This window comes from Dendropsophus ebraccatus, chromosome 3 (genome assembly GCF_027789765.1).
Source record: "Dendropsophus ebraccatus isolate aDenEbr1 chromosome 3, aDenEbr1.pat, whole genome shotgun sequence".
NCBI classification, from domain to species: Eukaryota; Metazoa; Chordata; class Amphibia; order Anura; family Hylidae; genus Dendropsophus; species Dendropsophus ebraccatus.
The window spans coordinates 130,601,999-130,627,218 of record NC_091456.1 but is presented as its reverse complement, the minus strand read 5'-3'; the positions used below and the strand labels follow the sequence as shown (position 1 = coordinate 130,627,218).

Sequence of the window (25,220 nt, the reverse complement as noted above, 5' to 3'; positions counted from 1 at the left end):
CTAGTATAACTTCAAGATCGGACTACGCCTGGTTTGTCTGTAACCATGGAGATACATATCAGTACACAAAGATCCACACGAGCACCACTCATCAGTTCAGCTAACCTGTTTTCTTCTGGTGTAAGAGAACACACCCCAGTGAAATAAGTTCTGGTCCGGCATTTGTCAAGGTCCTGTATCTGACAACTAATGGACTAAAGGGAGTGAAGTATTCCATTGCATTCACTTTCATTAAACCGGCTTTATGTTATTTTGCACATGAAAGAGGAACAGCAGATGTGTGCAGACGACCATTCTCTCATTTGTATGAAAGTTAATACACAGTCCTGGCTTATTGAAGTGAGACAGTGCTCTCTATCATCAATATCATATATCTAATACGCATCTAGCGCCCCACGATAGTGCTCCATTAGTATGTGTAAAGAGCCATAACCCAGTGATTATGAGCTAGGAAACCACACACATTTTAACCTTCCAATTGATTTTGGTGAAATTACAGCCTGACATTTATTGTATATTAATATTCCCTGGGCTGTGATATGTGCTCAACCACATTTAATAGATATATCACTTTAAAGAAAAGCCTAACTGCGAAGGAGCAGATGGGAAGAAGTGTTCAACTTGTCGAGCTGGCTTAAGTTTTATAAATAATTGAGTATGCACTTCACGTGAGTGTTTGGGAATGAAAAAGCCATTGCTTAACCTTAACTGAACTGAAGAACAGAGGGGTTTTGTAGAAAGTGGCATTTGCCTCCTTTTACTTTTCCTTGTCAATATGGTTTTCTCACAGACAGGCCGGCTGGGTGGGTGTGGGGAACAGGGGGTTGTATAAGGTGCTGTAATAGTGGGAGATGTCACTACATGAATGAATGGTAATACTGGATGGACTATTCAGCATCAGGAACTGGATTACGGCATTGAGCTGGCAGTGCTGCAGCTACTCCAGTATTCTGTACAAATGAGAGACCGATTTCCTAACCGAGTCATTAATAACCAGGAACAAGACATATTTTATAGGTTTACCCTCTGGCAAGCTGATGCTTAAGTCCGCTTCTTTCACTGCACTACTTGTACAGAGTAGGAATCATTCTTAGGGTACAAACCCACACACCGTATACACAGCAGATACGCAACAAATACGCAGCAGATTTGTTGGTACAGATTTGATGCTGTGTTCAGTTATTTAGATATAATCTGCTGCGTTTTTGCTGCGTATTTGCTGCGTGTTTGCTGCGTATCGCAGCAGTAAATACGCTGCTTATACGGTGTGTGGGTTTATACCCTTAAAGAACATTACCCCCAATTGTAGAGAAATAACTGCAGGTCTGAAATTTCTTCTTATGTATTCTGTATAGCCATTTTAAAATTTTCTTTCTGACCAGCACTGATGGTGGGCATTATAAAGCTTATAGGTATAGTAATTCAGCTTTTTAAAGGCCCAAAATTCTGTACAGATCATTATTTTTATACACTTACATTTTCGCCCTGCTAAAGCTGCCTATGCACAGTAACACACCAATACTATGTTCATTCAGAGAGCTGAGATTTGCCTCTTTTGCTGGTAGATTGTGCTTTAGGGAATGGATTTGTGGGAGGGCACTTAAAATGGAGATTAATGCATTAAAAAAATCGATGGAAAAGTTTCATTTTCAGATGCTGAATAAGAATTATTTAATCTATTTAGGCATTTGTTATCATCCTAAGCCATCGGGTTATTATGGGAAATCCCTACTTCTATCACATCTTCTCATATGCCAATCAAAGTAATATATAGCGTCAACATATTCTGCAGCTTTTTACAAGTCCAGTGATACATATTCAGGTAAAATTAAACAAAAGGAGTCAGGGCTCTTCCCACAAGAGCTTACAATCTATTTGGAAATAGGGTGCTTGATTTGGACAGTGTTAACACCATTTGTATACACTCCTTTCCATTGAAATTGCAAAACCAAGAGGGAGAAGCTATAATTTAATGTAAATCAAGTAAGTAGGAGGTGTCGCTAAGATCTGTGAATGATCAAATTTTCAAGCACCTAGTTCCAATATGTGACATGTGGGAGTTACTTAAATTGCATTGCAAAGCCAGATTAAAAGCAAAAATTTTTCAGCTACACAGGACCTCAGAAATTTGATCGAGTAAGTAGAGTATGATTGTACGATGCCTTCTTTTTATCAGCATGTCAGTTATCACTACTTTTGACAAATCTAGAGGGACAGAATCCTTGAGAGACCTTGGTTTGTCAGTACTATTCAATGTTGGGAGACCGATGACGAACTGCAATCACAGCAAGAGGTGCATGAAGGTGGTCCCCTGCACAGATGTATTAGTGATTTATCCTGTGCTGTGCGTGTAATTGGACGTAAGACACCAAGCCTAGAGTACTATTACACAGAGCGATCATTGGTTTTTTGTTGTAGTTTAAACTTGGTTAAAAATTATCGGCCGCCAGCTACACATTACTACGTGTAGTGCTGCACGGCCACTTGCTTACACTGGCCAGGCCGTGAAGTACAGCCCCTAGTGCATTGAGCATTGTCTACACAAACCAACAGAAGATATCATAAGCAGGTGTTGCATTGACCTCATGCCACGGCCTTCATTAGAGAGCATCACATGAGTCCACTCTTGGGAGGAATGGTGTACTGTGGCATAACGTATGATAGCCAAACTCTCCTTGTCTACTGTACATTCCAGGTATACCAGTAATGAGGAACCTGTAACCCTCCAGCTGTTGAAAATCTACCATTCCCATCATGCTTGGCTTTGGCTGTCCAGGCATGATGGGAATTGTAGTTTTGCACTAGCTGGAGGGCTTACAAGTACTGTATCAGCTTGGTGTTAAATTGATGGTTGTGGAACCAGTGGGCATTTTTCTGAAGTGTCTCAGAAGCCGTTTTCAATAAAACAGCACTGTGTTGCTCATGCTACTGTTAGCAGCCTGCATGGCCTAACTATGCTACCATGGCCTGCAGTGTATCTTGACTTTCATCAAGCACATCTGGGAAATCATTGGTTGGCAGTTGCAAAGGAGCTGTCAGCAGTGGCAGAACATTGCTCTGGCATCCATTAGTTACCCCACTGATAGCATGCCAAGGCGTGTAAGTGTGTGTAAGAGAGCATCTCAGCACGTACTGGTGTATACGGAAATTGTCTGAATTAACCTCACTCAGGGTCCACGTACACAGAAAGATCATCTGACAGATTATCTGCCAAAGATTTGAAGCCAAAGCCAGGAATGGATGTGAAAATATTAGAAATCTCAGGCTTTCCTTTATGTCCTGATCTCTGTTTATAGTCTGTTTCTGGCTTTGGCTTCAAATCTTTGGCAGATAATCTGTCAGATAATCTTTCTGTGTAAATGGATCCTCATGGGCATAAATATAACCTTAGCAGCTGCTTTGAGACCTGGAGGTTAAGGGGATTTAGTTGTAAGAACATTGCACATTTTTGTAGGGAATTCTAAGTTTGAGGTTTTCTGCAATTTCCCATTACTGCGTGGGTTTCTTGATATATGACATTATTATCCATATCTTTAGTTAATGCTTTGTATGCTGCCTTTTCCAGTCTCCTGTCATTATACCATGGGGGCCTATCTCATTTTGCTGTGGAGCCCCATGCTTGCTAGTTACACCCCTAAAAGAAGCTAAAGTGATAAAGTAGCTGATCCTCAGACTTTCATGTATAACAGGAACGGTATTGGAAAATGATTTGTACATTTTGTATGCAAGCAGCACCCCGCCAGCACTTAATATGCACATTCCTTCACAAGGTTGCAAACACCGAGATCTCTAATTTTAGAATTACATTGTCAATTTATGCCAACCCTTTTTATGTTGAGGAGGATTGTAATGAGCTGGAACGATTGCTTCACAGGCCAACACAAAAGGTTTTTTTGGTTGTTTTTTTTAACCGACAAATTGTTAAAAGTTCTTTTTAACTGTTTAGCGGGGTACAGTGAATATTTTTAGAGCCACAGTGCAATTATAATGGTTGCTTACTGTCCAATGATATAGTAAATATATGCATGATGTTCACTTTATATAAAATTCTACAGTTATAGTATGGTTAAAGAAGACACATATCCATCAGGTAACTTTGGAAAAGAATGTTCTCTTCTTCATACGAATCAATGTTGTTCTGTTCAAATTCTGATGAAGTAATTTTACACAATGACTGGCTTCTACACTAGCAAACACAATAAGCTACATACGTTGGATGCAGTGAAGATAAATATGCTGTCTGAGCTGATATACCTAGTGTTGCCTTAAGGATTTTGTCAAGAGGCAGGGGGTATGGTAAAGCATATGTATTGCGCACACATACACAAATAGAACGGATCCTTATGTATTAATTAGAAAGCGAATAATGTTATCATCTAGAGAAGGGGTCTCCCACTTGGCTGGGTAAATTGGTCACAAGTCAACATTCTGAATTCCTTTCAAATTTGATATAGTGCAAAAATATTGTTAATGAATTAGCCACAGTAATAATGCCCCCTGTGCCCCATACAGTAGTAAATTCCCCCGTGTTTTGTAAAAATGCCCTCTGTGTCCCTATACTGTAATAATGTTCAGTTTTCATATATGGTAACAGGTCCCCTGGGCAGTTATGATAACATCATATCATCACGGAAACCAGGGCGAGGAACATGCCTCTGCGTCTTGCAGACTTCAGGTGTGAAATGCATGCAGCTTGAGAGCTCATAGCTCTGGCTCCGTCATACTACTTCACTGCACCGACATCCAGAGGACACAGATGCAATGATGGGAGGCGTCAGAAGACGATTGTAACAGGTCCACTCTGGTCCGGGGCCCTTAGCTCCTGGGGGGGCCATGTCCACTTAAACAGACTTAGACTTTTAGTGGTCTATTGTCTCCATGATTTGCTAAATAATCTATCCTGTATCTATGAGCACCATGCTAGTGCTGCCATAGTACAGTGGGGTGGGGGCTTGGTGAACAGCTCGGTGGGCCTATGGTAAAGTTAATCCACCTATTTTACCCAGAGATCTAAAAATCTGAGGCATTTACTTTGGTGTCCTGTACGCCATAGATGACCGCCTTGGGCTGCATGTTTGATAACCCTGATCTGGAACACATGGATAATGTAACCAATATAATGGCATCATACATAACACTACCATACTGTACAAATGAGTTGTGTTATTACACTGTGTACATTACACTGATCATCCATAAGATTAAAAACACATGTTTTGTAGGTCCCTGTCGACATAAACTCCAGAAGGAATTTTAACTTTCATCTTTTTCGGCTCCTCATCTTGTGTCAATGAGTAATTTTTCTATTGACAGAGCTGTATTACTGCTTGACAGGGGTGTAGCTAGGGGTTTAGCCCGGGGGGGGGGGAAGAGAGGGGTGCGAGTGAGTCTCAGTGGGCCCCCAACCGATTATGTTACCCATAGGGAACCTCAGTAGATGACAATGCTTTCCGAATATTAAGGGTATATTCACACGGGCGGGCTCGCAGCGAGAATCTCGCTGCGAGCCCGGCAGGTCCTGTCAGTTCCCATAAACTACATACTTGCTGCGGTCTAAACGACCGCAGCGAGTATGTAATTATACCGCGCTTAACCCCTTCTACTCCCGCCGGCTCCCCCGCTGTAAGCAGCATACATTACCTGTCCTTGCTGCACGGGTCCGGCGTCCTGCTCTCCCGCCCGGCCAATCAGTGGCTGCGGCTGGGCAACACACTTATTGGCCGGACGGGAGAGCAGGATGCCGGACCCGTGCAGCGAGGACAGGTAATGTATGCTGCTTACAGCGGGGGAGCCGGCGGGGGCAGAAGGGGTTAAGGGCGGTATAATTACATACTCGCTGCGGTCGTTTAGACCGCAGCAAGTATGTAGTTTATGGGAACTGACAGGACCTGCCGGGCTCGCAGCGAGAATCTCGCTGCGAGCCCGCCCGTGTGAATATACCCTAAATGGTATTTTCCACTACATTAATTATAGGGACTGAGAACAGTGAAAAAGACTTTCCACATTTCACATATATAACCATGTAAAAATTAAAGGGGTTATCCAGCATTGCAAAAACATAGCTGCCTTTTTCCAGAAACAGCGCCACTCTCCTCCAAAGCTTGGATGTGGTAGTGCAGCTAAGTCCCTCTAAAAGAGAATGGACTCAAGTTGTAATCCCACACACAGCATAGAGGAAGCTATGGCACAGTGTTTGTTTTCTAATTAGTCATCCATTCATTCTTCTATCTCTTTATCTCATATCTATCTGTTTAATATCTATTGGGCAGCATGAGGACTACACCATAGCTGATGGTCAATGACCAAATTAGCAACACCTGAAGGGTATACCCACAGTACCAATAGAGCAAATGTATAGTACAAATGCTGGGTAATAACAATAAATAGTCCCATGCAGTTCAAGGCAACTATACTAAATAACCTATATACAAAAAAGCCAGACTACTGCAACACCACTGTGAGTAGACTGTACCTCCAAATTAGGTACCCCCTTTTCAGTTAGCCAGCACATACCATACCCCAACCCCCATAGATGACATCCTTCCCCACCCACCCACATAGGTCTCCTCCTCTATAACTAAGGGGGAAAAAAGCCATACTTACCTGCTGTGCGGTTGCAGTACTGTATTCTTCTCATGTCAACTCTTCCTGCTCTGTGAGTGCATGAGTGACATCACTCATGTCCCACAGATCTAAGGGAGGGAACAGCCTCTTGTGGCCACAACAGTGATTGGCAGGATGGAGAGCCAATGCTCTTCTCACCTTGTCAATCATCCTGCTGAATTCAACTGCATGTTCTCCTTGCATACAGCTAAATGGTCAAACACAAGATTCGGTAGCCGCATGGGCCCCCCAGGAGCACTGGTTGCTGGCCAGGAGCCACCTACAGCCAATAGACATTAACTGGCGAAATCTTCAGTGGGCCCCCTGCCTGTGTGGGCCAGGGGGTGGCCGTCCCCTCTGCCCCCACCCAATTACGCTACTGCTGTGATTGCATTGCATCCATCAGAGGCCTGACCAAACCAGCATCTTGCTTTTTATCATTTAGATGAAGCCATTGACAGCAGCATGTAGGGGGTTAAACAGCCAGGATTGAAGTTATCTCTAATCCCCGCCAGTGACAGTGGAAGTCTTCTGCTGTAGGGGAGCGTATACAGCAGATCATTTATACACTTACTATGAAGGTTAAATAAATGCATATATAGACAGCTCCCCGTAGTGGTGGTTTCCAGCCCAAATGCCATATCATCTTCTACAACTGATCCAATAAAAATAAAACCCTTGGGCATCCATCTTGGTTGTAATTACAATACCCTTGCTGGAATTGTATTAGGGTTTTTATGTCAATTCTTTGGGTAGACGGTGGATTTCATTTGAGAATATCATTGAGTCTATGGGACAGGCGGAACTTCAAGTGGAGGCTCCACGGCCAACCCAACTTGATTTTCCGCTGCATATTCCATAGTAGGAACATACCCTCAGGGTCAAATACATTATATTCAGTATCAGGTATTTGTAATCAGGTGTCCAGTAAGTGAATAAAGAATGATGTGTGTGTCTATCTAGTATGAAGCCTGGTGTCTTATTACAGAGGTGCTGGAGCTTTCCAGTCATTGTCACATCCCATAATCTTCAGGTTACAGACATCAAACCCCTAAGTGCATTAAGGAACTGCTAGACAAAACCAATGTGCCACTTATTACATCCCATCTTCTAAGGCGTCCTGGAAATACCTGTGCACTGCATTACATTGTCTATTCATTCAATCATAACATACAGCAATGTGATCAGGAGCAGCCGACAGCAACGTCTTGATTTGATTTCTTCAGCCTGGCAGGATGGATGCAGGAGCTGAAGCGCTGTATGTGTTACATATCTAAACGTGTAAGCTACTGTATAAAACCAGGCCCATCAGATCATTGCAATGTTCATAACACAAAATATTTCCAGACATGTGTTGTGATTTTCCAGGAGGGCAAACTATCAACTTGTGACATAACAGAAGTGTAAAAAGGATGTGACATATGCCGGCTATGTCAGCATGTTGCCTCTTATTGTATAACATACATACTTTTGAATATTATTAGCACCTTTTTTGCACTTTCTTGCTTTTCAAGAAAACTAAGATTTAGCACATAAAATAATCATCTTAAAATAAAGTGTTAGAAGCTAGTAAGACACTTGTAGGACTCGCCTGGTTAAATATTTTTGTAAATATCATGATTTATTGAAATTCTTTTCTTTCTGCCGATGTGTTTCTCCCATTTTTGACAGCTCGTTGTCTAGGTTACCGACCGCCACTCAGCTCTAAAAAGCAGTGGTCTGGACCATCTATGACTTCAGTATCATATAAAGATATGCTTTATATGAATGCTGTTACTAAGGTTGGCAGTATTCCCACCTTACGGCTGGGTTCACACTACGTATATTTCAGTCAGTATTGTGGTCCTCATATTGCAACCAAAACCAGGAGTGGATTGAAAACACGCAAAGGCTCTGTCCACACAATGGTGAAATTGAGTGGATGGCCTCCATATAACAGTAAATAACTGCCATTATTTCAATACAACAGCCGTTGTTTTAAAATAACAGCAAATATTTGCCATTAAATGACGGCTATCCACTCAATTTCAACATTGTGTGAACAGAGCCTTTCTGTGTTTTCAATCCACTCCTGGTTTTGGTTGCAATATGAGGACCACAATACTGACTGAAATATACGTAGTGTGAACCCAGCCTACAAGTGTAGCTTCTAGTAGAGAGGATGTGTATAACACAGTACACAGTGCATGCTGTATCATCAGACACGCACGCAAAGTGCCTACAGGCCAAGGAACCATCCTCCATGTGCTGCGTCTCATGCATTAGGGGTAATATAGCAGTTTGGCTTGATATCCAGCTAGCCTTAGCATGTCAATATACATGTATAATATGCAGGAATACAGTAAAAGGTGGACTCCACCTTACTCATCCCGCTTCTTTCTGCTATATTGAGTGCTGTTTTTTTTATTGTAACACTTCTTTTATAGAGGTTTTCCAAAGTTTTTAAATATGCATGAAAACAGGAAGGCTGTGATATCCTCATTAATGTGCTTTACTATAACTTCTCTGCCACGGGAAAGAAGCTGCACGGCAGTGGAAAAATAATAATGGCTTTGTTTTGTCTTTCTTAAGCAGTCTTGGCATTAAGCCTTTTTCCTAGTGTTGCTACTGGCACGATAAGGGTGTAACTTTTATCCAAGCAAAAGGCTTAGTAGTAGAGATCTAAACACTCAACATATCCACAGGAATATGAAGTGTAAACAGTTTTATGTCAATAATAAGACCATGGCTGGTAAATTAAAGGAGAACTCCGGCCAGAATGTAAAGATCCAGTCCAGTCATACTTATTTACCCATCCCTGTGCCCCTGCATCCCTACCACACATGGCCCCCTCCTTGATCTCCTGGATGCTGAACTGTTTGGGTTCAGCCATAGGCTGTGTCCATGTTTTCCAGGACTCCCTAGGGCTGTATCCAATTTCTGATCAAATACTGAGTGTTCAGGTTCGGAGAATGTTGCTAAACCCAGTTTGGCATCTTTGCTTTGCACTACTGATACTGGAAGCCTGCAGTGTTTTAAATAGAAGTCATTTACAAATCTGTATAACTTTCTGGGACCAAGTGAAACCTATTTTTTTTTTAGAGTACCTCTTTAAGGATATCCATACAGTTGGTAGAAGGGATGTAAATGTTTGTCAGTTCTTCCTCATTTTCAAGATATTTGTTGATAAAGGGGAACACTCAAGTTTACATTTTGGGGCTGGGTTCACACTACGTATATTTCAGTCAGTATTGTGGTCCTCATATTACAACCAAAACCAGGAGTGGATTGAAAACACAGAAATGCTGTATTCACACAATGTTGAAATTGAGTGGATGGCCGTCATTTAATGGCAAATATTTGCTGTTAATTTAAAACAACGGCTGTTATATTAAAATAATGGCCGTTATTTACTGTTATATGGCGGCCATTCACTCAATTTCAACATTGTGTGAACATAGCCTTTCTGTGTTTTTAATCCACTCCTGGTTTTGGTTGCAATAGGAGGACCACAATACTGACTGAAATATACGTAGTGTGAACCCAGCCAGAAACTGCAAACGCCTAGATACCTAGTCCTGCTCTGAGATTAGAAGTGGAAACAAGCCTATCCAGTCTAAGCAATGATCTGTGAGCTGTGTACCTGTACAGTAACTGCTGCACTGGTAGTTTGATGCAGTGTATTAGTCTGAGCTCCAGCCTGGTTAGCTTATATACATTTTCTGGACTGTATACAATTGTATCCACTTTTTAACAGAAAGCAGCCTTTAAATGTGAACAAAATGGAGACAAATTTCTTTAATAATAAAACATAAAGAAATATTTATTTTTAAAGTGCCCTTGATTTGAGTGCTGTACATAATGGATTAACATGCAGAACATAACATAAATGGGAAAAACTGGGACATAGGGAGAGACCTTATATAATCTTATGAGCTGCTGTATGTCCTGCAGGAAGTGGGGTATTCTTTCCAGTCTGACACAGTGCTCTCTTCTGTCACCTCTGCCCATATCATGAACTGTCCAGAGCAGTAACAAATCTCAATAGAAAACCTCTCCTGTTCTCCAGACTGAAAAGAATACACCACTTCCTGTAGGACATTCATCAGCTGATAAGTACTGGAAGACTTGAAATTTTTTAAATTAATAGAATTAATAGTTTCTGGCACCAGTTGATTTGAAAGATTTTTTTTTGTTTTGCTGGAGTACCCCTAAACGGTGCAAATTGTAATTGGACTGTACTTTGGGTTGTTTTACTGTCCCTTCAAAGGATATCCATCTAGTCTTTACACTGAGATTGTCTGCAGTCAGCCTTGGTTCATCAGCATTGGTCCATATAGAATGACACGACTAGGGCTAATTCATGTGCATTAGAAGTACAAAATGAAGGCTATTGTCAGCTAGAAGGTGCTGAAAACCATGAACTGATGAGGACAATAACATGAAAAATTGTATAATTTATCATATTACTGTACAAAGGGAAATGCGGGGGGATTTGCTAAACACATAGAATGGGTTTGTTTGTCAAATTGTTGTAAATCTTGCTAAATTAGCAACTTTTTCTTTCTTTACAGATCCCAACCAATGCTGAAGCGATAGCCCCACATGTAAGTATTCTTTGACCAGTAAGGATCATTTACATACTACAATGTTTCAAAAAGTCCCACATTTTTGCGTAGTGTGACCACCTTGGAGTAGACTTGTAGGCAACAGGGAATGCCATGCACTTGTAGGCACTGCAAGCCTACTTAAAAGGTCATGACAGAATTGTGCCTGCACTATGACAAAAAATGTGGACTATGCACCACCAAAATTACAGGCTGCTCAGAAGATGACAGGAATATAAATAGTACCAACACAACGAAAAGGGAAGGCCTGTCATATGTACTCACTGACACACCAAACAAATAAAGAAGAAAATATGTATCTTCATTTCACATCAATCAAAATAACAAACATCACACTGGGACATAAACAATTAAAAACATCTAAAAAAACACACACACAAAATACATCACTACATATAGGGAAAAGCCCCCAGGACACTCCGACAAGCAAAAATGGCAATGACCATATCTAACCAATGAATCTGATGACTATGTGATGAATGTGATGACTATGCCCCCACTCCCCCCCACTGTAAACAATGATGATGAGGTGGAAAAACTACCAAAAGATGTGCTCAACAAGCAAGGGCAGGTCTAACCAAAATATCACCAAACTGTCAGAAGGTCCATGTCGGGGTCCACTGCTCCCCACGCGTTCCATTCCTCAGGGGTTAAACCATTAACCCCTGAGAAAACCTTTAACCCCTTAGGAAGTTCCCAATGAGGAACGGAACACATGAGGAGCAGTGGACCCCTACATGGACCTTCTTATAATTTGGTGATATTTTGGTAATTTTTAATTGGACCTGCCCTTGCTTGTTTTGCACATCTTTTGGTAGTTTTTCTACCTGATCATCATTGTTTACAGTAGTGGGGCATAGTCATCAGATTAATTGGTTAGATATGGTCCTTGCCATTTTTGCTTGTCGAAGTGTCCTGGGGGCTTTTCCCTATATGTAGTGGCCCCCCTTGATGTATTTTGTGTGTGTTTTTCGATGTTTTTAACTGTTTATGTCCCAGGGTGATGTTTGTTATTTTGATTTATGTGAAATAAAGATACATATTTTCTTCTTTATTTCTTTGGTGTGCCAGTGAGTACATATGACAGGCCTTCCCTTTTCGTTTTCTTTATAGAATTGTGCCTGCAGCTATAAATATGGTGTTATATAGCCTGCTCCAGCACTCATGTGGCCCAAAAATGAACTTTGTAAATGTTCCGTGCCATATGTAAATCATACCAATGTAGGCATCGGGGCAGTCCTCAGCTGTTAAATAGTCATGGCTGGCGGGAAAGGTCTTCGGTAATCACACCTCCCTGGGAGCACCGCTAGCTATGCGCCAGCATTCACAGGGAGTCGCGATTACCGAAGATGTTTCCCAACTGCCATGTCTACCTAGCATCTGAGGACTGCCCCCATGTCTGTATAGGTATGATTTACAGACAGCACAGAACATTTACAAAGTACAGGCCATATGAGTAACCTGATAGAGATTACTTATACAGCTGGAAACTGCAGTCACAGTTTTGTTGTGAATAGTTCCCTTTAAGCATATACTTACATACAACCAATTCACTACACAGCGTGAGATTTGACTTTGATGAGTACTGTAGGTTGCACACAAGTACAATATTTACAGGCAAAAGAAAAGAGGCAAATTATACATTCCTCCTTACATTTGTTGAAACTGGACCACCCCTTTAAATTTTTTTTATATTTGTGTCATAGGGATGAAACTGGTTCACAATGTGCAATTCAGCAGTAGATGATGTACATTAGTCCTTTACTAGATGCCCCCTGTGCTTTTTATAATGTATAGATGTACTATTTGATTTGATTTAGATTCCCACATTTACATTTTTGCATGTTAAATTATCATGGTGACATCATTTATTTATGACATGAATGATGACATCACTGTTTTGTATGTTAGAGACATGATAAGTAGGTACTTGGTCTTTTAATGAGAAATGATTCTACTGAAACATCATTCTGACAGAGATGTGTTCAACTCTTCTCTCGCGACACATGAAAATGGTAAGGTAATAGGAATCTGGAGTCCAATTCATTTGGGTAATTTTCCCAATTCACATCTGTAATAGAAAAATCTTTTTTTGCAAAATAGGATCCAGAATTAAACTATACATCTTTGAAAATGTATTTGCTCATCCTCAATATTTTAACTTGCTATCAAATTAGAAGGACAGCACGCTTTTTGTATGACTATTGATTTTTATTGCATTGCATATAGTCAGCATGACATGGAAATTGATCTTGTAATGGGAAATAAGAGTAAGATAATACCTCCTGAATGCAGAGTGAGAATGACTAATGTGTTTCAGTCATCCAGGCATGGAGGAATAATTGTGAAAATGCAAAAAATAATGAATTGTGTCATAAAATACAGACACAATAGATATATTGGTTGTTTGTGAAAAAGAGTCCTACCTATTTAAGGGGAATTTTACCATGGATTAAAAGGGATATTCTTCCTAAAGACAATAATGGCATATTTCTGGGATATCCCACTACCTTGTATTGATAGGTGTTTGTTCACTAGAATCATGTGACAGCAGTGCCATGTATTTCACACAGTTTTTTCAGAGCCTCCACTTTTCACTGCCACACCCTTGAAGTGATCAGCAGGGGGTCACATCAGTTAGACCCCCCCACATACTGGATGTACAGTATTTAAAGCAATTCAACATAAATTTAAAATTATAAGTACATATACGGTCCCCTTTGTGCCTTCAAAACAGCTCTAAAAGGGAACTATCAACAGGAAAGACGAATCTAACCTACTGTTAGAGGGCACAAGGGCACTGAGTATGAAGATATGTTTCTTAACTTCATCCTCTGCGCTATTCATGTGCTGTTAGCTGGGACCACAAGCTGTCCGAGCATGATGGGGATTGTGGTTTTGCAACAGCTGGAGGGCCGCAGTTTGGAGACCCATGCTTTAAGCACTCTAAGTTGTGACATGGTCACCTAATGATTTTAATTTTTCATATTTTTTCCAGTACATCTTACAAATGTGGAGTTAGAATAAGATCTGAGGAATTTAGAGAGCGAGGGAGCACCCTGAACTCTGCTGCTTTTTAAATTGTCCCTGAACGGTTTTTGCAGTGTAGCAGAGTGTATTATCCTTCTGAAAGTTTCCACTGCCATTAGGAAATAATTTTGCCATGAATGGTGGACTTTATCTGCAATAATGTTTAGGTTTATAGGGGCACATAAAGCCCCATCCCTTTCAGATTTCTGCCATGATGTACGCCTGTCTGTGTAAACTATGATAAATCAGGTGCAGGAGGAGGCCACTCCTCTTCCTTGCCTTGCCATGCCTCTTGCCCGCCCATCAGGTGAGCAGGGCATACACCACGTAAAAGATACAGACAAAACCTGTGCCTTTTTTCATGGTATATCCCAGGGACACAGTTGATAAATATGCCTCATAGTTTACCAATATACAGCTTGGCCAGACCAGTGATCACTGGATTGATTGTGTGGCCCATTATAAGGATTTTCCAATTAAAACCCACTTGTCTACTATCCACAGAATAGAGCTGTAGGTGGGCATTTGACCCGCAGCTCTATTCATTCTCTATGAAGCCAAGAGCCAAGTGCTGTACACTCCGGCCGAACATGAAAGCCGATTTATACTTTTTTATTTACATAGAGGAACCTTTATAGTGAAACTAAAACAGAAATGATGTTTGTGTGTGCTAGCATATAACTCATATTTTGATTTACCCTAGTTAGTATCAAATCAGGACTAGGGCTTTGAGGCATAAAGGATTTCAGTTTTTTTAGTATATTTTAATATAATACTTTTTGTTTTATGTTTCCTTTTTTTTGTGATGTAACTTGTCCCCCAGAAGGTCGGCCAAGTTGCATTATTTATGTATTTTTACATTACATATTTCCTCTGTCACCAGGGCTCTCATGGCACATGATCACTAGGATCAGTAGGGACATTGGCACCACATCTTCTGTTGTATACACAGTACTGATTGAACTCTGTGTTTAGAGACAGACGGGTCCCCAACCATTGGTTGCACAATTCTCCATGCACCCACAATTCTTCACAATTCTATTAATGGCTGCTGTAAAAACTCATCCAAGCGAGTGTTAAGGAGTCATTGTTATCGCCTATCGGTATATATGTAAGCTGCTTCAGCAACATAGTTTCTAATAAAATGAATGTTTTTCTACTGCAAGCAGATAAAATAATGACTATGGCTTAAAGTATTTGCCTTTTCCATGTTGATTTATGTGGAGTTACAAACATGTGGCCGAGAGAAAATTATAGTTGTAATCCCACATCCGTCAGAATCCTTGGATAAATCAAGTTCATACCATTTACATAGCTTTTCCAGGCTTGCTTTCCAGATTAAATATAAAAGTGTTCATTAGCTAGTCGTGATTAGTTATCGTGGTTAATGTTTGGGCATTTTTCTTGATTCATAATTCCCATTAATGTAATCAGCACTTTTGTATTACAATTCTGTAATGCTTGTCTTTGTGCTATCTCTGTTCTCCCGACGTTATATACAGCACATGGTAACTTTTCTTGACAAAAATCCCAATAAAATATGCCTGCTACAGCTATAAATATACAGGGCTGTTTGCTGTTGTACGATTTTATTGAGTTTTCTTGGAGGATGGAAGAAATTGGACAGTATCAGAGCTGTTAATTATTGCATCTTTTGAGAACAAAGTACAAAGTGAGTATTGGAAGCTAAATGTCATCATTCAATAATAGGCTGAAGAAATGTCTCTCCGGGGAGTTTCTCATGTACCATACAGTGAGTTATATTATTCTGACAAGGTCTACAGTGTGATACAGTGCTGTCTGGCTTCAGGTTGCTTACAGCTGAGTGTATTTTTAAAAGTATTTCATCACATCTTTTATGGAATGGAGTATGAACAACTATCAACCAGCAGATGGATTAGAGGGAAAAGTATATTAGTAGTTTCCAGGGCCTTGAAAAGAATGAAAAGTTTGTTATTGATCAAAAAGTTACACCCAAATAGTATCCAGGGCCATAAAAATGAGATAGCATTTATGGGTACCCAAGCCAGTAGTTAGAAGAAAGGAGCCTGAAGCATTTCCTCTGCACTTACAGATTTAGGGTGCCCCTACTTATTTGATAAATGATATCAAGATTGGGCAACAAACTAGTGTGTAGAGGTCACCAGACTTTGACCAGGTAGTCAGAGTAGGAGATGCTGCCAGAAGAGTCACTGAGCCAGTGATTGAGCTGAGATGGTGTTTACTACACTTAAACATAAACACTTAAACAACACAATATAACTCCAAGTTATGCTGCGTTTACATGGAACGATTATCGTTCGAATTTTCGCAATAATGATTGCATTTGAGCGATAATCGTTCCGTGTAAACACACAGCGATGAGCGAGAAATCGTTCATTTTGATCTTTTAACATGTTCTCAAATCATCGTTCTTCGTTTGCTAACAATTTGCAGATTGCTTTGTGTAAACAGTCTTTCAAAGATTCACCCTATGAGAAAGATGGGCTTAATCGATCTTAAAGAGGACCTGTCACCCCCCGTGCCAAGGTGACAGGCTCCCGACCCCCGTTAGAGCCCCCTATACTCACGTGATCCCGCCGGGTCCCGCTTCCTGAGCCGGTCGGGTCATGGAGATATCAGCGCCCGAAGCCCGGCGCGCGCACTGACAGGAGAGTCCGATGCCCATAAAGAATGACGGAGCATCGGACTCCCCATTCATTCTCTATAGGCGGCTGACTCTGCTGTCAGCGCGCGCCGGGCTTCGGGCGCTGATATCTCCGTGACCCGACCGGCTTAGGAAGCGGGATCACGTGAGTATAGGGGGCTCTAACGGGGGGTCGGGACCCTGTCACCCCGGCACGGAGGGTGACAGGTCTCCTTTAAAAATGATCGCGATAACGGTTTTTCTTACAAATTCTGACGATTTTTCTAACGATTAAACAATCGATTGGGCAAATTATCACTTTGTGTAAACGCAGCATAAGTCAAACTTCTGTGAAATCAAACTGTCCACTTAGAAAGCAACACTGATTGACAATCAATTTTACATGTTGTTGTTCAAATGGAATCAATAACAGGTGGAAATTATTGGCAATTAGCAAGACACACTCAATAAAGAAGTGGATCTGCAGGTAGGGAGACCACTTCTTAGTACCTATGCTTTCTGGATGATGTTTTGATCACTTTTGAATGTTGGGGGTGCTTTCACACTTGTGATAGCATGAGAAGGACTCCACAACCAACAGAAGTGGCTCAGGTAGTGCAGCTCATCCAGGATGGCACATCAATGAGAGCTGTGGCAAGAAGGTTTGCTGTGTCTGTCAGCGTAGTGTCTAGAGGCTGGAGAAGATACCAAGAAACAGACCAGTACACCAGGAGACATGAAGGAGGCCATAGGAGGGCAACAAACCAGTAGCAGGACCGATGCCTCCGCCTTTGTGCAAGGTGGAACAGGAGGAGCACTGCCAGAGCCCTGCAACATGACCTCCAGCAGGCCACAAATGTGCATGTCTCTGCACAAACGGTTAAAAACTGACTCCATGAGGATGGTATGAGGGCCTGACGTCCACAAATGGGAGTTGTGCTCACAGCCCAACACTGTGCAGGACGCTTGGCATTTGCCAGAGAACACCAGGATTGGCAAATTACCCACTGGCGCCCTGTGCTCTTCACATATAAAAGCAGGTTCACACTGAACACATGTGACAGACATGACTGAGTCTAGAGACACCATGGAGAGCGATCTGCTGCCTGGAGCATCCTTCAGCATAACAGATTTGGCAGTGGGTCAGTAATGGTGTGGGGTGGCATTTCTTTGGAGGGCTGCACAGCCTGACTGGTAGCCTGACTGACATTAGGTAGAGAGATGAGATCCTCAGACCCCTTGTAAGACCATATCTGGTGTAGTTGGTCCTGGGTTCCTCCTAATGCCAGACAATGCTAGACCTCATATGGCTGGAGTGTGTCAGAAGTTCCTGCAAGATGAAGGCATTAAAGCTATGGACTGTCTGCCTGTTCCCCGATTGAGCACATCTGGGACATTGTGTCTTGCTTCATCCACCAATGTCACGTTGCAGCACAGAATATCCAGGAGTTGGTGGATGCGTTAGTCCTGATCTGGGAGGAGATACCTCAGGAAACTATCTGCAACCTCATCCGGAGCTTGCCCAGGCATTGTACGAAGGTAATACAGGCACAGGGAGGCCACACTCAATACTGAGAGGCATTTTGACTTGTTTTAAGGATGTTACAAAGTTGGATCATCCTGGAGTGGGTTTTTCCACTTTTATTTTTGAGTGCGACTCCAAATTCATCCCTCCATTGGTTAATAAATTTGATTTCCATTGATGATTTTTGTGTGATTTAGTTGTCAGCACATTAAACTTTGTACAGAACAAAGTATTCAGTGAGAATATTTCATTCACTCAGATCTAGGATGTGTTATTTGAGTGTCCCTTTTATTTTTTTGAGCAGTGTATGTCGGGTGGAGTGCTGACATCAGGAGCTGGCATTGTCAGAATGGCACACTGGGCACTTTTAAATGCAAAAGGTTTCCTCCAAAATATCTTTAGAATGTGGGCAAGAAAAATGTAGACTGAACCTTGCCCTAGCCCCTCCATATGTAGGATTGCAGCTCCTTATCTTATAGACAAAGCAAAATAGTCTCTAGAGAAGAGTCAAGACAAACTATATCTGCATTTTTCATTTCCTTAGTGAAGTTTATTTAACCTGATTGCAAAGTGACAAAATATATTTAGTAATCACTGATCTTTTTATTATAGGTTATCCCGTTTCTGTATTACTGCAGTAAATGATTGCTTCATGCCTAGGCTTGTTACCTAGCTAATATTTTACAAGCCTGACTGGTACAAATGACCATGTGCTAATGCTGTTAATGGAGCAGAAAAATAAAATAGGAAGAGCAGTTTCATTACTTTGCCATAAAATACAGCAGCCAGATCTGTAATGTCACTATTACCTTCTGAACTGCTAGGCAGAAGTTTGATAAAGCTCACAAATTAGCTCCGCTGGCTGATATTAGGCTTTTGCCTGCCTGTCCACACTGTGTATTTGCAGGAAAGGAGGCATCTCCATTTCTCCGACATCCTTGCTAATCACATATCTTCCAACACAGGGCTCCAGACTAAAAAATTTACCTGGGAGCCATTGGCTCCTAACCTGAAAAATTTAGGCGCCAAATAGAATATTTGGTCGCCAACATTTTAAACCATGTAAAATTAATGTTATGTTACTTGGGACTTACTGTGTGCAGAGGCCGCGGCAGCCTCCTCCTCCTCCTTTAGATCCTCTCTTTTCTTAGTTTGAAAACGTTCAACATGGAAACTTGCAACTTGACAACCATATCCAGTCTGACAACCATATCCAGTCTGACTCAGTACTTCAGCCTCACTTGGCTAGCCTATTAATGAGGCTTACTCTTCTGAACTTGAACTTAAAGGGAACCTCTCGACCCCCGTACCGGGGTGACAGGCTCCCAACCCCCCGTTAGAGCCCCCTATACTCACCTCATCGCGCCGGGTCCCGCTTCTGAAGATGGTCGGGTCACGGAGATCTCAGCCGCTGCAGCCCGGCGTGCGCTGAGAGATGAGTCCAACACTCATAGAGAATGACGGGAGAGTCCAGCGCTCTGTCATTCTCTATGAGCGTTGGACTCATCTCTGTGTGGGCGCCGGGCTGCAGCGGCTGAGATCTCCGTGACCCGACCATCTTCAGAAGCGGGACCCGGCGCGATGAGGTGAGTATAGGGGGTTCTAACGGGGATTGGGAGCCTGTCACCCCGTCACCGGGGGAGACAGGTTCCCTTTAAAAGCTTGCAACAGTCTATACATACTGAGCTAGACTTATGACTGCAGCCATAGTGACCCCCCCCCCCCACAAGATGTGTATATAGATAGATATATCTCTCACCTAGTGACTAATGCAAGTGACCCCCTACAATACAGACACCTGAGGGGCCCTGATAATAATAATTGTGCATATATCTATCTCACAGTGTCTGCAGCCAGTTTGCCCTACACCTATAGATGGCCCCCTCCCCTTATAGATGACCCCCTCTACCCCCATTATAGATGCCCCCTCCCCTTATAGATGACCCCCTCCCCTTATAGATGACCCCCTCTACCCCCATTATAGATGCCCCCTCCTCCCCCCCATTATAGATGCCCCCTCTCCCCCCCCATTATAGATGCCCCCTCTTCTCCCCCCCTTATAGATACCCCCTCCCCTTATGGATGACCCCCTCTACCCCCATTATAGATGCCCCCTCCTCCCCCCCATTATAGATGCCCCCTCTCCCCCCCCCCCATTATAGATGCCCCCTCCTCCCCCCCATTATAGATGCCCCCTCTCCCCCCCATTATAGATGCCCCCTCTCCCCCCCATTATAGATGCCCCCTCTCCCCCCCTTATAGATACCCCCTCCCCTTATAGATGCCCCCTCTCCCCCCCATTATAGATGCCCCCTCTCCCCCCCATTATAGATGCCCCCTCTTCTCCCCCCCATTATAGATGCCCCCTCTCCCCCCCATTATAGATGCCCCCTCTCCCCCCTTATAGATACCCCCTCCCCTTATAGATGCCCCCTCTCCCCCCCATTATAGATGCCCCCTCTCCCCCCCATTATAGATGCCCCCTCTTCTCCCCCCCATTATAGATGCCCCCTCTCCCCCCCATTATAGATGGCACTCTCTTCTCCCCCCATTATAGATGCCCCCTCTTCTCCCCCCCATTATAGATGCCCCCTCTTCTCCCCCCCATTATAGATGCCCCCTCTTCTCCCCCCATTACAGATGCCCCCTCTTCTCCCCCCATTATAGATGCCCCCCTTCTCTTCCCCCCATTATAAATGCCCCCCCCCCCCCTCTCCTCAATGCTAAGCAATATTTAAAAAAAACAAACACACAAACTCACCTGACAACCCGCTCCCCCGGCGATCCTCTTCTTCTTCTGTCCCCGGCTGATGTGCGGCTGCCGGGGGTGTCCCGTCCTATCCCCGGCAGCGCGGCGCGTCAGTGAGCTCCCTGTACGCCGGGGCTGTGACTTCTGACACAGGAAGCGTCTCTGACGTGCGCTTCCTGTGCCGGAAGTCAGGGCCCCAGGCAGCTCACTGATGCGCCGCGCTGCCGGGGATAGGACGGGACACCCCCGGCAGCCGCGCATCAGCCGCGCATCTTAAAGAGACAGCGCGCCGCCGCCGGGGCCAGTCGCAAATGGCGCCCAGATTAATAAATCTGGGCGCCATTTGCAAAAGGTCAGTCGCATTGGCGACCATTTTGGTCGCCATCTGGAGCCCTGCAACATATCCTTCAGCTCATGGCCATTGAGATTGCACTAGCTGATTTCCACATTTTTTCTCTCTCCTCACACAATGGATTTTCACCTACAAATTTACAATTCCAATTTTCTTTGGAACAGGATTTATTTTAGAAGCGGAGTATTTCGTTCCGTTTTTTTCCAGCTGATGTTTTGCATAAACCTTTCTCTTTTTCTCTCCCGTCACAATGCTTAAGCCACTTCAGCTTCTTTTCCTCCTTTTGATGTGTTATTTTTTACTTCGGAATAATAAATGAAGTGCACATGAAGCTCACACTGATAAGTTATTGGCGTTAATCCTTTCCATGCGCGCGGCTAGCTATTAATCAGCCATGCTAGTTAGTTCAATGACAGCGTTTGCACATGAATGGTTAGCAAATGTTGTGCATATAGATGAATCCATATTTTTACAATTCTTCTAACTGATATGTCAGAAATCTCCAAGAACCCCAGAAGTAAATATTAATATTTCTTAGACTGGTGGTGCTTGAGAATATGAATATTAGAACATGATCTCTAGATCTCCTAAGTATTCATCAATCACGGCAATTCATCTTGTGTACTCTTCACTAGCTTCCCAGTTGGGTCCTGATTGGTTTTGCGCTATGTAATATGCAGATGGAGGTCACAGCCTTGGGCTTTAGAATATGGTTTGAGTTTATAAGCTGGGTTTTAAATGACAGACAGCGACAGCAAAGCTTTTCAAGTGTGCTTGAATCCTTTTATTTCTGATGATGTGATCGCTTTGAAGGTAAATGCATCAGATTTATTGGCCTATTTTCATGTATTTCTGGCTATATCAGTGCGAGGTATGTACAGGCTGAACAGAGAGCCGATTCTTGCATTATCCCCTACTGGGCAGATTTCCATGAAAATAGAATAAAGTATGTGTCAGATTGTCAGTCATCTTTTTCTGTATTGATCTCGGCAGTAATGCTGATGATAAGTATGTACATACAAGTATCTCAGATAAAATAAGTCATAACTATGGCCAGTGCTCATCTGCTATTGACTATCATCAGTAGTGGCTGTTTTGTTCTATGTATTTAGTTTGTTTTTGTTTTTTTTTCTCACCTCCATTAAAGCCCTATTCCACCAACAGATCTGACGACAGATTATCTGCCAAAGATTTGAAGCCAAACCCAGGAACAGACTATAATCAGAGAACAGGTCATAAAGGAAAGACTGGATTTCTCCTCTTTTAGAATCCACTCCTGGGTTTGGCTTCAAATCTTTGGCAGATAATCTGTCGTCACATCTGTTGGTGGAATATGGCCTTTAAGCTTGGACAACATTGAGACTTCTTTACAGCCTAAGGCTATGTGCACACTGAGGAAAAGGCGAGGAATTCGGTGAAGAATTGAAGGAGAATTTCAGCTTGAAATTCCTCCCGTAAAATATGTACAGAGCAAAGTCCCATTGTGTTCAATGGGTTTTCTGTTCTGTTGTTCACACTGCAGAATTTCAGAGCAGAATTTTCTGCCGCAGATCTGCTAGAGGAATCCTATAGAAGTCAATGGAGGGCTTAAATTCTGCATGAATTCTGCCTGAAAACTTTCTGCTTCAATTCCTCGAGAATTGCTCAGTGTGCACCTACCCTAAGGGTACAACATTCGGAATTCCACGGTGTAGACTCCACCACAGAATCCCACCTTCCTCAGTGTGTCAGTCGGATGCCTTGTGCGCCGCCTCTCTCTACTCAAAGAATTGACATATCAATTCTTTGAGCGGAGAGCGAGGCATCCGACTGATACACTGAGGCGGGTAAGATTTTGCAGTGGGGACTCTGCCATGGAATTCCGCCTGTTTTACTCATTGTGAACATACCCTAAGGCTATGTTCCCACTTCATAACAATATCAAGGAAAGCGGCTGTCTTGTAAGATAGATAGCTGCCAATGTTATTCCGCCAATGTTATGGGAACATAGCGTAAAGGTCTATTCTGCCTCTATCTGAGGATAGAACATATGTGTCAGATCACTGGGATCTTCAGAACAGGGCGCTAAGTTTTTAATATGAATGGAGCAGTGAGTGAGGCATGTACGCTGCTGCTTCATTCATTCATTATCTATGGATCTGCTAAAAATTAGTTACCTTTTTGTGCCCCTAGGATTAGAGCGTCGAAACATGTGTGCGACTCTGCACTTTATTTATATTTACAACCTGGTCCCCATTCTCAACATGGCTGGGGGGGGGTCCCCCTGTGATTTGAGACTTACTCCCTAATCTGTGTATAAAGTGTAATTTTAACTCAAAATACCCTTTTAATAAATGTAACATTTAGATTATAGCTTCCATCCAGAGACAAGCCACCTGCACACAGCTTTAACATGTCTCTATTTTGAACTAAGCAATAAGAGGACTTCCACGGAGGTGCATGGGGCCTTGTGTATGCAATTTGAATAGCTATTTAAACAGCTCCATGCATATGATAACCAATCTAATATTGTATCACAGCACACATGGACCTGTAACACCAGCATTCCGAGATATATACTTATTAATACAGTGTTATCATCAATAGTACTGGCTTTAGCAGATTAGACTTGATTTACCTTTGGCAGGAAGTTGAAAATAAAATAACTACACAATGTGCTATTGTCTAAAGCTCCGTGGCTCCTCCATTTGTCTCGAGACAACACATCATCATTTGAAGGCTTGGCTGGATTTTGCCTCCAAGCTCTAGCCCCAACACGCATACTGTAGGTGTAATCTCCATTTGCCATCCCCTACAGGCTACATCAGCATCTCCTTGTCATATACCTGTATAACTTTATTGAATGATATAGCAGCTTTTGCCATCTTGCTATGTAGAGCTGTGTTCTGCAGTAGCTCTGGTTGAGGAGTGCTGGGGAAGGGGAGTAGGCAGGTTGGGAGGGCTGTTATGGAGAGCTGAGAGAAAACAATACATTGTAGGAATTGTAGTACTGAGCAACTGCTCAGCCAGGAAGAGGATTACTGATGCATAAAAAAATTGGATTTTTGGTGGTTTCGAAATGGGGCATACAGGTAAGCAGTGTATGTAACATATGTTTTGGGAGCATTATATTATTTTATATATATATAAAATTTTATTCACATAACATCAGAATACCATTTTACCACTAAGACCTTGATACAAACAGCACATACCTTTTGTTTTGCATGACTAGACAGTGTGGGTACAGTCAGATTACATTTGATTGAATAGGATACTAGACTGGCACAGGCAGGAGATTGCAGGAGGGGGATACTTAATAGTACAATTTTTTTGCCACAGTTGGTGCATAGATGTACTAAAAGAGATATACTATACAAAAGTATTACTGATAAACACACCTCAAAGGGTAACTGTCATTTATCTGTTTGTTTGTTTTTTTGCAGAAATCAATAGTTCAAGACAATTTAATAAACTCTGTATTAAGTTTTATTAAGCAAAAGGGTTTCCTTCTGTAGTCAAAAAGCTCTTTAGTAGCCCCCCCCATCACTTATTGGTGTCCATTATGGTCTATGGAGAGGGGAGGGGTCAGCAGGGAAAGGAGACAAACAACTAGTGTATAGCAGAGAGCACAACACATCATCCTGCAATCTTATCTCACCAAGTTCCCAGATAAGCAGTGAGCATTCTGACCTGTCATTCCAGTGTTTTTTGTGCCCAGGCACACAGTCTCCAAACTGCACGACTGG

The 25,220-nt window shown here is 42.4% G+C and overlaps 1 protein-coding gene across 4 annotated transcripts in view; it reads left to right on the top strand.

Moving 5' to 3' along the window:
- COMMD10 (COMM domain containing 10) overlaps window positions 1–25,220 on the top strand; it is a 269,009-nt gene that overhangs the window by 176,213 nt on the left and 67,576 nt on the right. For all 4 annotated transcript variants that reach the window (XR_011362179.1, XR_011362178.1, XR_011362180.1 and 1 more), the window contains one exon: window positions 11,157–11,189. Coding sequence is in view for 1 of the 4 variants with exons in the window: in XM_069962683.1 (XP_069818784.1) it covers window positions 11,157–11,189 (33 nt within the window). In the remaining 3 variants the exon portion in view is untranslated. The remainder of the gene's footprint in view (window positions 1–11,156; window positions 11,190–25,220) is intronic.